The sequence below is a fragment of the Saccopteryx bilineata genome, chromosome 1 (assembly GCF_036850765.1).
Source record: "Saccopteryx bilineata isolate mSacBil1 chromosome 1, mSacBil1_pri_phased_curated, whole genome shotgun sequence".
Taxonomy (NCBI): domain Eukaryota; kingdom Metazoa; phylum Chordata; class Mammalia; order Chiroptera; family Emballonuridae; genus Saccopteryx; species Saccopteryx bilineata.
In genome coordinates, this window is record NC_089490.1 from 233,801,632 (window position 1) to 233,815,423 (window position 13,792).

The window sequence follows — 13,792 nt, forward strand, 5'->3', positions numbered from 1 at the left end:
TTGCAAACGATACAAAGCCAACGCTGACTAAAACACAGGAGAGTTGTGTCTGCTCACCTGTCTGGGGAAGGGACGGCTTGGGAAATTCCTCAAGACCAAGGAAAAGGCAAGCGCACCGGGCCCCAGCGGTGCCAGGGTGTGGGATGTGTGCTGAGACTTGAGACCAAACTCACCCCATGGAGACGTGAGGAGGCTCTATTCCTCTGTTTCCTCTGCCACGAGATATCCTCTTCCTGCCCTCTCCATCCTTGTGACTGCATGCCTCTGAGCCCCCTGCTGTCACTGGCACCTGTGTGAGGAAGGCCTGGAAATGTCTCCCTGTATCCGCCGGGGTCTCAGCAGGAAACAGGTGGTGTGCTCAAGAGGGCATATGAAGACACTTAACGTAAAAACTATTCCTGGAAGTGTGAGCAGGGTTGGGAGTCACAGGGACATTGGAGTCCCCAGTGGCTAACAATTGCCAAGGCTGCTACCCTGCACCTCAGGGGACAAAAAGGAGACGCTGTTCCCGGACACCACCGAGTGCCGTTGCCAGTGCAGAGTGGCCACCCTGTAGGAGGCGGCTGGCTGTAGGGAAGGCACGACCTTGCCAAACAGGGGTGCTGTGCCAAAGACAGGGAGCAGGAGGAACTGGAAAGCTGAACTCTGGTCCCTTCTTGAGGCAGATTGCGGCTCAGCCTCGTGGGACACAGAGCAGGGCAGAGACTGGATGTGGAGGCGAGCAGGACACCCCACACGTCTGCCACACTTTAGATGGGTGCTGCCCCTCACTTGTGTCACCCAGCTGTGACAATGCCTTCCCTGGTAGAATCCTTTCTAGGCCAGAGGGTCACCTGGCAACCTCCGGCTCGCTACTCTGGTTATTGATAAAACACTAAGTAAACCTGCAAGCCCAAAGAGGACCATACTTAAGTGCTTGCAGTAATGGTGTATCTCCATTGACTTCAAAACAGATGTCTTGGTCTGTATGAGGCGATCATATCTACAGGTGGAAATAAAAAAAATATGTTAACATATTTAAGTAAATCTGATGCCTTCGGTTGAAATCTGTAAGAAAATGGTTGAGACTTTTTCATGTAAATTGACTTATCTATCTGTTGACAGATCTGATCATCACAAAGATGCCTATAAATGTCTGGGAAACCACGCAGTTCTGTCCTCGATGCCTGGAGGCATATTTGGAAAAATAATTTCTTAATGGAAACGACATAATTTTTTTTCTTTTCCATGGAATTGCCCCAACCTTTCCCTTTGCTCACACTTTGGGATGCTTTTGAAATTTGTTAATGACTGAGGCAAAGTAGAGAATGCCACTCAGTCCACAAATTTTGACATCGGAATAAAATTTCTGAAAAGCCGGGCTTCCATTTATTTTAACCCTCGATGTTCCAGAATGGAGAAACCCCCCACAGAGAAAGAGGAAGAGATGCTGGCTAGCCTCAGAATGCTGGGAAGGTTCTCCTGTTGCTGACCGAGAACAGCATGAGTGACAGAGTTGCTATTTAGTCCCACTCTGTCTTCCAAAGACTGTCTGCTTAAATTCGCTCCATGGTTGCCCCAAATTGCATTTGCATACAACTCAAGGGCTTGCTCTCTAAGCCCGGGTGCACCTGCCTTCTTGAGAATCCAGCCCCAGGGCCTTTGCACTTGCTCTTGCTTTACCGAGAATGGCCTTCCCCATATCTTCATGTGGTGCTTCCTTCTTGCCAGTCACTTCCCAACTTGATTATCACCTCCTGAGAACGTCTCCTGGACACTCAACCACACCCTACTATGTCTCTACATCCCATATATTTATAGTTTAATCCTGAAAGTTCTTTCCTTGTCCGCACGTAGCATTACCTGTTTGCTTTGTATTGACTGACTGCCTCTCCCCACCAGGATGTCAGCTCCAGCCTCGTTCGTTGTTGTATTCCCAGCTCACAGAATAGTCAGTGTCTGGCCTCTAGAAATGGCCAAGTCAATATCCATTGCATTAGCGGATGATGAACAATCTCACCCGGTCCACTACGCTGTCGTTCCTGGAGATGCCAATTGTGCTGGGTGATTGCAATCTTGGCTTCCTCTAGCAGCTGACCAGAGAGAACGCGTAGGGGTCCAGCGTCACAGCAGGTGAAGGTAGAGCCCTGCACGGACTGTGTGATCACTTTAGTTCCCATGATAGGTTAGTGCATGCCCATGTGTGGACCGGTGTGGAGTATGTGAGCACTTTTAGCCTCTGTCACGTGTAGTACAGTTTAAAGCACAGGTGGCACCAGGGACATCTGTGGTCATTTCCAGTATTTGTTCCACTTGGAGGCTGTCTCTGCAGAAACCACCAGTCCGTGCAGGCTTCTGCGACAGCCCCGGCAGGACCTCTCACACTCGGAGGATGCAGCCAGGTCTTCCTTCATGGCCTTAGGTAGAAAAAGATAAAGATTTTGAGGCTTTCGTGTCACATACCTGTATCGGAAGGGAGGCCGTACCACTTATCAAGGGACATAAACTTCTCTGCGCCTCTGTTTCTTCACGTACCAACTGATGACGGATGACAATAATAATAATGCCCGTCCTACACATACAATGAACGTGTAGACTGTGAGTACTCAGCACCCCTACTAGCTGCTGTTATGTCTCCTCCATGAGCCTTGGATGGGACCGGAGTCCTCCTGTTTTCTCTCTGGGAAAACTGACAGAAGCAATAAAGAGTACCTGATAAATTCCCAGCTTTCATAATTGTGATGAAAGTCTCCAATTGAGGCTGATTTCAGTATTCCCCACTCATGCCGAGGCCGGTCTCCCCTCTCTGATGTTTTAGAAGAGCCGTATTCCTATGTATCAGGTGGCTCCACAAAGCCAGGCAGTGAGCTGGGGACACCCAGTTCCCCAGAGGACACAATCTGTCATCTCTTTAAGTAGCTTCGCCTCTCCAAATTTCCAAAGTGACAGCAGAAAGGAAGGCAGTGTCCTGCTCACACCCATCTCCTCTAGGGCCCCAGGACTCAGTTCACATCATGCTCCACCTGGACTGATTCAGCGTGCTTTAGGTGAAAGGAGCCTGGGACTCAGGGACACTGTCTGCAGACGTATAAAATGAGGAGCATCCGGCAAAGGTCCCTGCGAACAGAGATGCCGAACAAGCCCACTTGATGTTGAATGAAAACCGGACAGGCAGACGGTCGCTCAGGCAGCTACAGAGAGCTTCCCATCAAGTCACTCCTGTATGACAATGGCCTGCAGGACTGCTCACAGAATTGGACAGTCCAGTAAGCAGTCATTTTGGACCCCTGGCCTGCCCTTTCCAGCCAGACGCTCTCGCCGCAGTCCCGGCAAATCCAGCTTGGTGTGCTGCTCTCCCAACATAGTCACAAGCCAGGACAGGCGACCCTTTACGAAGGCACCTGCGTGAGTGCCCTGGGGAAAACAGGCTCCAAGGCTGTTGGATGAATTGATATGATTCCGTTTTATTGTATCTTTTTATTTATGAGGCCTAATTTATGAGCACTGGGGAGCAAACAGCGATGAGTGATGACAAACTACAGCCCGAGTCATAAATCAGGGGCCGTGAGAGCAACGGGGATTTTGATCGAATCTATTGAATGAGCTGTTGGCCTCAGCCAATATAAGTATTGGAAAGACCTTTTTCATATCTATTTGTCTGCCCCATGGGAGTGTGATAATAGTCTCATTACATGCCCCTGAGGCAACAAATAATTTAATTGTGTGCCCTGTTAACAAGCAACCTATTTACTCTACTTATTAATTATAGGCATGGCCGTTCATGTTGGGTTTTTATTTTGGATGTGAATTTTCAGGAAAACATATTTACATGCTCAGTTGTTTTTGTTTTTTTTATAAACAGTGATGTGGCCCCAAGTATGTGCTTGATATGACTGTGTCCTCAGAGTTGTCACAATGCTTTTTTGTCTTACCAGTAATTGTCACAGTCCACAAGGAAGCATGCTATAGAATGTCCCAGAAGTTGCAGACACCTCAAAAAAGTCTCCATCTTAATCCTCTGAGAGAAACTGTTAGAATTCAACTCATAAGAAGCAGCCTGGGAGTGGGGGGGGACACAATCTCAGATTGTCCTCAGGGCAAGGACAGCCACTGTCACTTACAGAAGGAGGCAGCAGGTCACAGGGTTCTTCGGTGAAAGATCATGAACTGAATTTGGTTATTGCTCTGTTCTGTGTGCGAGGGACAGTAGCACACGGGCTATCGGAGACACATCAGCAGGATCTGACCGCGTAGAGAGCATCACTACCTATGTCACCTTGTCATTACCAAGACTTGTAGCATTTCTTCAGCCAAATGAATCAAAAGAAATTTTACCTTTGAGTAGTTTTTTTTCCTATAATATGATAAAGAAAAAACACATCAGGAATCCCTGATTAATAAAGTTTTCCTCTGTGCTGAGGCCACACTTGGAAACTGTCGGTCCTAAAGCACATTATTTCAGAAGGACACGAGCCGTCATGTGGGGCGGAGCCTCAAGACCATCACTATGCACAGGGAAGTGTGGAGTCATGGGAGAAGAGTGGGCACAGCCACAGCGGCACCCGGCCACCCGCCATGCTGGAAGAGCTTCCCAGATGGCTCCCCTTCCCCCATCCTCACCATAGGCGTGGCCCCTTCTCTTTCTTTTTCATAGAAGTATTACGCAGGTTCTGTTTAGATTCCTACTTTCCTTCTGGAGTAAAGTCAGAAGAAGTGTTGGGTTGAGAGAACTTGACAGCATTTAGCATACTACTCATCCAGGCTACAAGGGGAAAATAGACCTGGTGAGGTCCAGAAATATCCGAGGAATTTGCACCTGTAGTGAAAACTGGGAGGGTAGGAGGCAAATGATTGCTCTGCAAAGCCAGAGACCTCTGGTCCCGTTGGAACCTCGGCCACTGTGATCAAGCCTGTGATGGTCAGCGTGACTGTAAGGTATTCAAACAGATGTTTTCTTTGTACTCATTTGAATGACTGAATGGAATGTCAAAGGCACTTCAGAGTACAACTCAAAAGAGACTCAGGACCAATCACTGAAAAATGTAGTGTTCTATGTTGGGCTCTTGTGAAAACAGCCGTCTGTGTTTCTCAACAATATCGGACCCACAAAGCACATGGGAATATGTTAAAAAGGCAGGTCCCAAACTTTTTTCACCATAAAGTCTGATGCTGGTACCCAAAATGGTTTTTTGATTGTAGGCAGGGAGCACACCAGCCGACTTCTCTAAAGGAAGATTTCTAAGAGGCTGTTGACAACAGAGGACAAACATAAGCCATTGTTTTTCCATGGCAGTGGCTTTTGGCAGCTTGGTGACAGATGCTAACACTTTACTTAATTAAAAAAAAATTAAGGCACAATGCAGCTAGTTAGTCCTTGGGCTGCGGAGAGTAAATAAAAAACTATTTTTTAGTGGACAATAGCATAATGATGGTTGTCCCTAGTTAAATTTCTTTTTTTAGTTTAGGTTGGAAACAAATATATAGAAGTTCAATCTACTATTTCACCAGTTAGTGGTAGAATTTGTGGTGAAATGATTTTGGTTATTTTATACTTCTTCACATGGTTAGCCTGTGTTTTCTGTGACATCTTCTTACATTGTAACTCTTGTCATCTCTACGACTAAACCCTCAGAGGAGAAAGCACCGCTACTCAGCCAGTGCTAAACTTGTCCTCATTTTGAACAGCTCTTCATCAGGAAGTTCCTAACTCTTGCAGTTGTAGTAACTGTGTGTTTTTGTGTCTGTGTGGAGCAGTGGGGGGTTCTACACACATGCATGTGGGCAAGTACTTGCTAAACCCAAGCAATGAGTTGTTGTAGTGGAAACTTTAATCATTAATTTTTTATTATGAAAGAATAAACATGTTCAGCTGGACCCTATAGGTATAAAGGTACTCTGAATAAATCAAAGATGAACAGTATCCTTACTTTTATTTCTCTTGTCATAGAACTCGTAAACCTTACTTCATTTCCCTCCCCAATAATGTCCCTTTTACCTACGAGCAGCCCATACACGCTATGTTTATGTTCCAGTGATCCTGTGAGGGGATCTTGGGATACAAGCCAAAAGCACTGGACTGTAAATTAGGTAAAAGGTAGGTGGGTGGGTGGATGGATGGATAGATAGAAGATAGATAAAGTAGGTAATTCTGTGTCTGTTCATGAGATATTTTGTTTCTTGATTTTTGTATCAGTTCATTCCTATTTAAAAGGTCAGGGCTTATTGCTCAAAATTCCCCATGTAAGATCTGTGCTTCTTTTTTCTCCACATAATAAAGAAGGACCCAAATCTTGAGGCCATTGCTTCTCAGTAGAAATCATAAGCATAATCTGTTTGTATTTTTATTCTGAACCCTGAACCACACTTCAGTCTATTAGCTCTTGTTTACCTGGGCTGATACAAAAATCCACAGTGACTTTTGGGCAAAGGTCTTTTACCTTGACAGCCGGTTTCTTTTTACCTTTTCTTCTGTTGGTTTGGTTTAACATAAATACTACCTTGTGGTTCGAGTTTTGTGAAATCCATAATGCATATTATCTCAGTTGGCTTTCTCTTCGTTGTAACTGCTTTCATTTTCACAGTGGCTCATGTAAATAGGCTGATCCTGCTTTGCATAAACATGTTGATTTATATGAATGCTATTTTGATCTCAAATTGATTGAATACTGAAAAGAAAGACTAAGAAAAAAAAGAGCACTATAGTAGGAAGGTCTCCTGTCAAAGACAAAGACAGTAGATCCTAGATACATTCCCAGTTAGGGGTGGGGAATTTCCTATGTCCTAGTTTTTAGAAGAAAATATTTGTTAAGAAATACAGCAAAACATTATAATGGTGAGGCTCAAAGTATCTTTAAAAAATCACCATGGATAAAATCACATTTGGAAATAGAACTCCACCCTGTAAAAGTTCAGGAAGGAGTAAGGTTCAGTCCTATCTACCAACCCAGCATTAGAAAGCAGTGGTAGTTATTAGGACTCTCCGTCTACATCAAAAAGGAAAGCAATGTTAACGTGCATCATCCAGACCAGCACTGTGCTAAGCACTTTCTATGAACAATGCTTATTTTATGTCAACCTTGCACGTTTGCTCTTATTGGTGCTCAGTAATTGATTGACAGCTGGCGGACTTTTTCTTATATTATGCCTACTTTCACTTTCCTCATGTTTTCTCCAACTGCTGTGACCCCCACTAAACTTCTGCATGCCCTTACATCAACAACCAAAGCCTTACTCTTGGCAAAGAATTTGGTATCAATATATTCTCTTTATGTTACATACTTTCCCCCAAAATACCGTATTTCTCCATGTATAAGATGTACCCTTTTTCCAAAAATTTGGGGTCTGAAAACTGGGTGTGTTTTATACAGTGGTGGTAGATTATTTTATTTGCATTTCCTGCTTTTTCGCGCTTGCTTTTGTGCTCAGTGTTGAAGACAGTGATTCGTCATCAGACACAAATGAGGACAAGCTAATGATGGGAGTTTTGACAGTGATGAGGAGTTGTATGAGTTTCATGATGAATAAAACTTGAGTTCAAAAACTTTACGTAATACTTTTTTTTTTTCAAAATTCGGGCCCTAAAATTAAGGTGCTTCTTATACACGGAAGTGTCTTACACATGAAGAAATAAGGTATATTCTTTCTAAACCTTTTTACTCATTGTGTAATAGGTAACGTCCCCCCTACCCTTGGAAAGATACTTGTAGTAAATGAGGTTGGTCTGGAGTAGACGGAGGAGCCAGGGACTCTTTCTTATCCATCCAGAAATCTGACCTCTTCAGTAACATCCACTTGGAGACTGACCTTGGCCCTAGAGGATGGGAAGCAGCCACAGTGGTCTTTTGACCTGGACTCTGTTTCCAGGAAGCCTGGTTCTCTCATTCCTGTGTGTCTTTCCTCTTACCTTCCATGCCTTTCAAACTCAGCCTCCCTTACCCTAATACAACCAGTTATTTAGCTTTCTTGATTCTGAGTAACTTATTTATGCATATGGACTCAAACACACAACTTGTTTGGAAAGAGCAATAAAAGTGTTTATCGGAGAGCAGAATTTTAGTTTTAGTTCTTATAACTCCTGTAACTTTGAACAAGAAAGTGACATTTTTGGAGCCTGGGTTTTCTCACCTGTAAAAGTAAGCTAATAATACATTTCACAGCCGCCCTACAAGTGATGGTGTGCAGGCTAAGTCAGCTAGCAAGCCTATGTTAAAGTGCTTCATAAAGTGTAGAGTTTATACTAAAGTAGGTAATTATTATGCAAATGAGGAGAGTCCTAAAAAGGGCAGTTTCTGCTACATAGGTAGGTTAGTCATAGCTTTTAAATAGGGGCTTCTGGCAATCTTGTCAGCAAGAGGCTGGAGATGTGCATTTCGCTGGGACCCAAAAGCAAGTCAATGTCAGAAGTTTTACTTTAACAAAAGAATCCACCTCCCCCACCCCCCCCAAAAAAATAATGTATGGAAACACTCATAGGAATTGGCCTAACTACTAAAGATCTCTCTAATGTTTATTCTCTTGAAGATATTATTGATGCCAAAGCAAAACAAATAAAAATGAAACTAAACTCTCACTGCAAAGTAGTCTTTTACAGTTTCTAAATGTCTCAAATTTTGCAAGTTCTGTGTGCTTTTTTTTTTTTTTTTTTAACACTGCACACCTGGCAAGTATGGACTGTGGAATCAAACAATGTTTCTAGACATGTCCTGAAAAGCTGATGGCAAATTTGGATGGATGGATGGATGGATGGATGGATCCATCGATCAGTTGATAGATAGATAGATAGATAGATAGATAGATAGATAGATAGATAATAGATAGATAGATAGATAGATAGATAGATAGATAATAGATAGAAGATACCAAATGAGGGGGAAAAAATTGTCCTGAAGTTAGACTGCACAAGATGAAAGCTTACTAAGGAATCCAGTACTCCTAGACACGCAGACAGTCTTCTTGTATTGCCATTTAGATCTATCATTCTGATTGATCACTGTGTAGTTGGCTGTTATTGGGCCTAATTTAACCCTCTACACTCACACATCCATCTACTCTGTCTATTGCACCTGACATTCTACAAATTACTCACTCATGCAAATGATGACCTAAGGCAACCTTTTAGGATATTCGTGTTTAATTATACAAATAGTTCTTGATAAATAAGGTTATACATCCTTCCATATGTTTAGTCCTTCCTTGATGAAAGGAAAATCTAATTATCATGCAAATTTGGTGGGGACAGTGTTTAAGAATTGCTGAGTTTTATTAGTCTGCAGAGCCATCCAGTTTGCAGAAGCAGACAAAACTCATGCCACCTCCTGCCCAGGGACCAGAAGGTTTTCATCAGGCTCAAATCAGCCAGCTGCATTCTGAAATCAGGGATCCTAAGCAGCCCCCTCTGTGTTCACATGGGCAGAGGCAAAAAAATTAAAAATAAAAAACAGAGGAAGAACCCAATCTCCCATGTGACCACAAAGTTGCAAGATCAAAGTGTATCTGGTTTGTCGTGTTCAGTTGCTTTGGGTTGCCAACTTTTTTTTTCAGACTGAGGTTATCTTGCTTTTGACTGGTCTTACTGATTTCTCTTTGAAGGTTTGGGCGGTGAATTCAGCAGGGAAAGCCCCCAGTAGCTGGATGCGATGTAGGACTGGACCCGCCCCCCCGGAAGGTCTCAGGGCCCCCACATTTCACGCGGTCTCTTCCACCCAAGCAATGGTCAATATCAGTGCCCCTGGGAAGCCCAATGGCATTGTCAGTCTCTACAGGTTGTTCTCCAACACCACCGGCGGGGCAGAGAGCGTGGTGAGTAGCAGAGCATCCCAGGATTTAAAAATCCAGTTTTTAAAAAAATAAACTGCAACGCCCTTGCTTTTTCTTCTTCTTGGTCCTTTTCTCATATCTGCCTGTTGCCAGTGGCCCTGTGGTGAACTTAGTAGCACAAAGGTCTCTCTGAGGAGAAATAGTGGTGAGCATTAGGACACAAACAGAAAATATGTATATGCTCAGGGAGAGACTTGCTAAAGGAGGTATGAAAGACTCCACAAACATTGTGAGCCACCTAAGACTTCAGAGACAATACCATCGAATTAATTTAGTTAGAAAATGCACGGCCAACACTTAATGTAGTAGTGGCCTATAGCAAGGGGCAGACAAATGGCCACTGGAGGTGGTATAAATGTTACTATGAAAGAGAAAAAAAACTAGAGCAAAGAATATCCTTGGACTCTTTATTTTGGCATTTGAAGATCTCTGGTAGCACCCTGGAAACTCCGTCTTTCTTTTGGTGACTTGGAGAAAGTTCTAGCCCTTTGGAAGAGACTGAAGAGCCTCTCTGTCACCAGAGCTCTGTGGCCACAGTTTGTGCGTCCACACATTTGGGGCACGTCAGGGAGGCAGAGGGATGGTTCAGGGAAGCCACAGTCACACCAGCCTTTGGCTCCTGCACTGTTTCAATGAAGAGACCGCGAGCCTGTGCCAGGAAGTCTCTTTTCTCTGCCACTCGTGTTTCTCACGAATAAGTGTAGATTATAATGCTTTGTTCACACAGACCTCAAAGAAAAATTATGCAGATCCAAGGATAACATTTTAAATTATTAAGACCAATTTGGGGAACAATTCGGGCAAATGTGGAGAAATCCTCAGAGGCCTGAGGACCAGGTACTGAAACATAATTCACAAGATACCTCTCAGACACAGGGAGATCTCCTGCTGGATATGAAACAAACATTTGCATATTTTCCACAGGGCTTCATACTCAGTAAATATAGACGATATAAATACAATCAACCCTTGATTATCCATGCTTATAAAATGATAATAAACTAAAATAATCTCTACTTGGAGTGCATTGTATGCAATTTTTTTCAGTAACAGATAACTTTTTAATTATATGTTGTTTATGTCAATGTGAAGGTTAGTTTCCAGTTTCTGAAGGCTGCTATTCCAGAGAATACTTAATGAAACAACAGTGAGGTTAAAAAAAAAAAGAAGCAGAAGGAAATTTGCTCCAAAAAGTTTATAATGTAACAGGGATGGTTGAAAAAAAGACTATGATCTTTTATGTAACCATCACCTTCAGACAAAAAGAGGGACTAGTCTCCCAGCTGATGGCTCCTTTGGTTAGAGCATCGTCCCCGTATGCAGAGGTTTGGGGTTCTATCTCCAGTCAGGGCACGTACAGGAATAGACTGACGTTTCTATCTTTCACTCACTTCCTCTCCCTTTAAAATCAGTAAAGAATGCCTGACCTGTGGTGGCGCAGTGGATAAAGCGTCAACCTGGAACACTGAGGTCACTGGTTTGAAACCCTGGGCTTGTCTGGTCAAGGCACATATGGGAATTGATACTTCCTGCTCCTCCCCTTTCCCTCCCTCCCTCTCTCTCTCTCTCCCCTCTCTAAAATGAATAAAGTCTTTAAAGAGATTTTTTTAAATCAGTAAATAAAAAGTAAAAAAAAAAAAAAATAATGTACTAACCAAACTCTTAAATAGACATAAAATACATAAAAAATACAATCTATACTATGAAAAAATATATCAAATATGTATGTATTTCAAGCTCTTATACCCAACTTGTACATGGATTTGAGGGACATGTTATTTGCATGCAAATAACAATGGCAGAACATAGGCTTTAGTGAATGTTGACTAGGACTAGAACTCAAATACAGATTTTAGTTTTTATTTCTATTTTTTTAATTTTTTTTAAATTCATTTTAGAGAGGAGAGAGAGAGACAGAGAGGGAGAGAGAGAGGAGAGAAAGAGAGAGAGAGAAGGTGGGAAGGAGCTAGAAGCATCAACTCCCATATGTGCCTTGACCAGGCAAGCCCAGGGTTTTGAACCGGTGACCTCAGCATTTCCAGGTTGATGCTTTATCCACTGTGCCACCACAGGTCAGGCCAGATTTTAGTTTTTAAAAGGCATCATTCTGAGGGTCACAGAGTTTGATAATGTTTTGTGCGTTTGGTGCCATTTTCTAGTATCTTCCTGTAGTGGTGGACAGTGTATGCCTTGTGACATCTATGCTGTCACCTCAAACTCCTAACTGGGAAATTATGACATTTTGGGGCATGTGTCAGTCTTGCCTCTCTAATGGGTTGGTACGTCCTTGAGGGTAAATGCTAGCTGCATCCACAGTGCATCTCCTAGATTACCTGGCATGGTGCTCCAGTCAAAGAAGGTGGGGCATGTGACAGACCTGTGTCCCGGGCCTGTGGTCTGGACACAGCCTCATTGAGCCTCCTCTGTCCTGCAGCTGTCTGAAGGCATGGCCACCCAGCAGACGCTCCATGGCCTACAGCCCTTTACCACCTACGCCATCGGGGTGGAGGCCTGCACCTGCTTCAGCTGCTGCAGCAAGGGGCCAACAGCAGAGCTGAGAACACAGCCCGCTCCTCCCGCGGGACTGTCCTCTCCCCAGATCCAGACACTGACCTCGAGGACAGCCTCCTTCCAGTGGGCTGCCCCCCTCTCCCCCAACGGTGTCATCCACAGGTAACTGACCAGCCAGAAGGACACATAAACCAGAATAAGGCATGCATACAGACACACTCAGCTCGACCCAGGAGGACTTGCTCATTGAACAGATATCGACAGCAAATTAGACAAATGCATTAATTTCAGTGGTGATGCTTTCTGCAAAGTGTTGAAATCATAATATCCACTAAGGATAGAAAGGAGAACCACACGGTTGTCTTTAAATGAAAGGATGTCATGTGTTAGCACTCATTGAGGGAAGCTGCACCTGCTTGTGGTTCTCCAATGACCTGAACTGTAGGCTGCACTGGGATGTAAGAAAGTTCTGTCATTAAGTCAGAATTTACTTGATCTAATTTAAAATGTTGAAAGGAACCACGGTTGGAAAGAAAGAAGAAGTTATTTCACTGAAAATAATTGGGAGGAAAAAAGTTTTTCTGCATTTTCAACAGAGGAGGATACATTTATGAGTCTCTTCTACAAAGAGAAATGTCTTATCTCTGCCAACAAGGATGACTAGTCACTGGGTGGACAGAGCGTGTGTGCGCACATGGCTTCTCTTATCATTTTGCTGCTCTTGTCCAACAGCATTAAATAAAGAGTGTCTGAAAGTAGTTTCCCATACAATGGAAATTTTAAAGAGCTTATAGTCCCAAAATGTCTTCTTGCAAAAGATAACCAGTTTTGCAAGAGAGTTGAACTAATTCATGGCATGCTTTTTCTTTCTTTCTTTCTTTTTTTCTTTCATTCTTTCTTTCTTTCTTTCTCTTTCTTTCTTTCCTTCCTTCCTTTCTCCCTCCATCCCTCCCTCCCTCCTTCTTTCCTTCCTTCCTTCCTTCCTTCCTTCCTTCCTTCTCTCTCTCTCTTTCTCTCTCTCTCTCTCTCTCTCTCTCTCTCTCTCTCCTGATGGGTCCATTCTCCTCTAAGCTATGAGCTCCAGCTCCACCAGGCTTGCCTTCCTGACGCAGTCGCTCCCTGTGCCCCCAGCCCACCGGAGACCAAGTACCAGGGGCTGGGGCCCAGCGCCAGCCTCGAGGACCTCTGGCCTTACACCACCTACAGGTTGAGGGTCGTGGCCCACAACCAGGTGGGCAGCTCGGCGTCCGAATGGATCAGCTTCACCACCCAAAAAGAATGTGAGTAGACATAGTGGCCACCATCAGCCAGATCACTGACTTGGATCTTAATGCTGTTAAAAGTGTACTGCTTATTGTGGAGAAAGCGAGGTCTCATGAAATAAATCCCTTCTGACTCAGTAAGATGGTACGAGATTTCCTCATTGGCTTCTACAAAAATAACTCATTAAAAAGATGCACCTCAGTGAAGGTTTCTTTTTCCTTTG

At 43.7% G+C, this 13,792-nt stretch overlaps 1 protein-coding gene across 1 annotated transcript in view; it reads left to right on the plus strand.

The window, feature by feature from the left end:
• The window catches only part of USH2A (usherin), a 545,087-nt gene that overhangs the window by 515,178 nt on the left and 16,117 nt on the right, over positions 1-13,792 (plus strand). Inside the window, exons 65-67 of the mRNA XM_066238179.1 lie at positions 9,568-9,777; positions 12,230-12,468; positions 13,378-13,586. Of these exons, the coding sequence (XP_066094276.1) occupies positions 9,568-9,777; positions 12,230-12,468; positions 13,378-13,586 (658 nt within the window). The remainder of the gene's footprint in view (positions 1-9,567; positions 9,778-12,229; positions 12,469-13,377; positions 13,587-13,792) is intronic.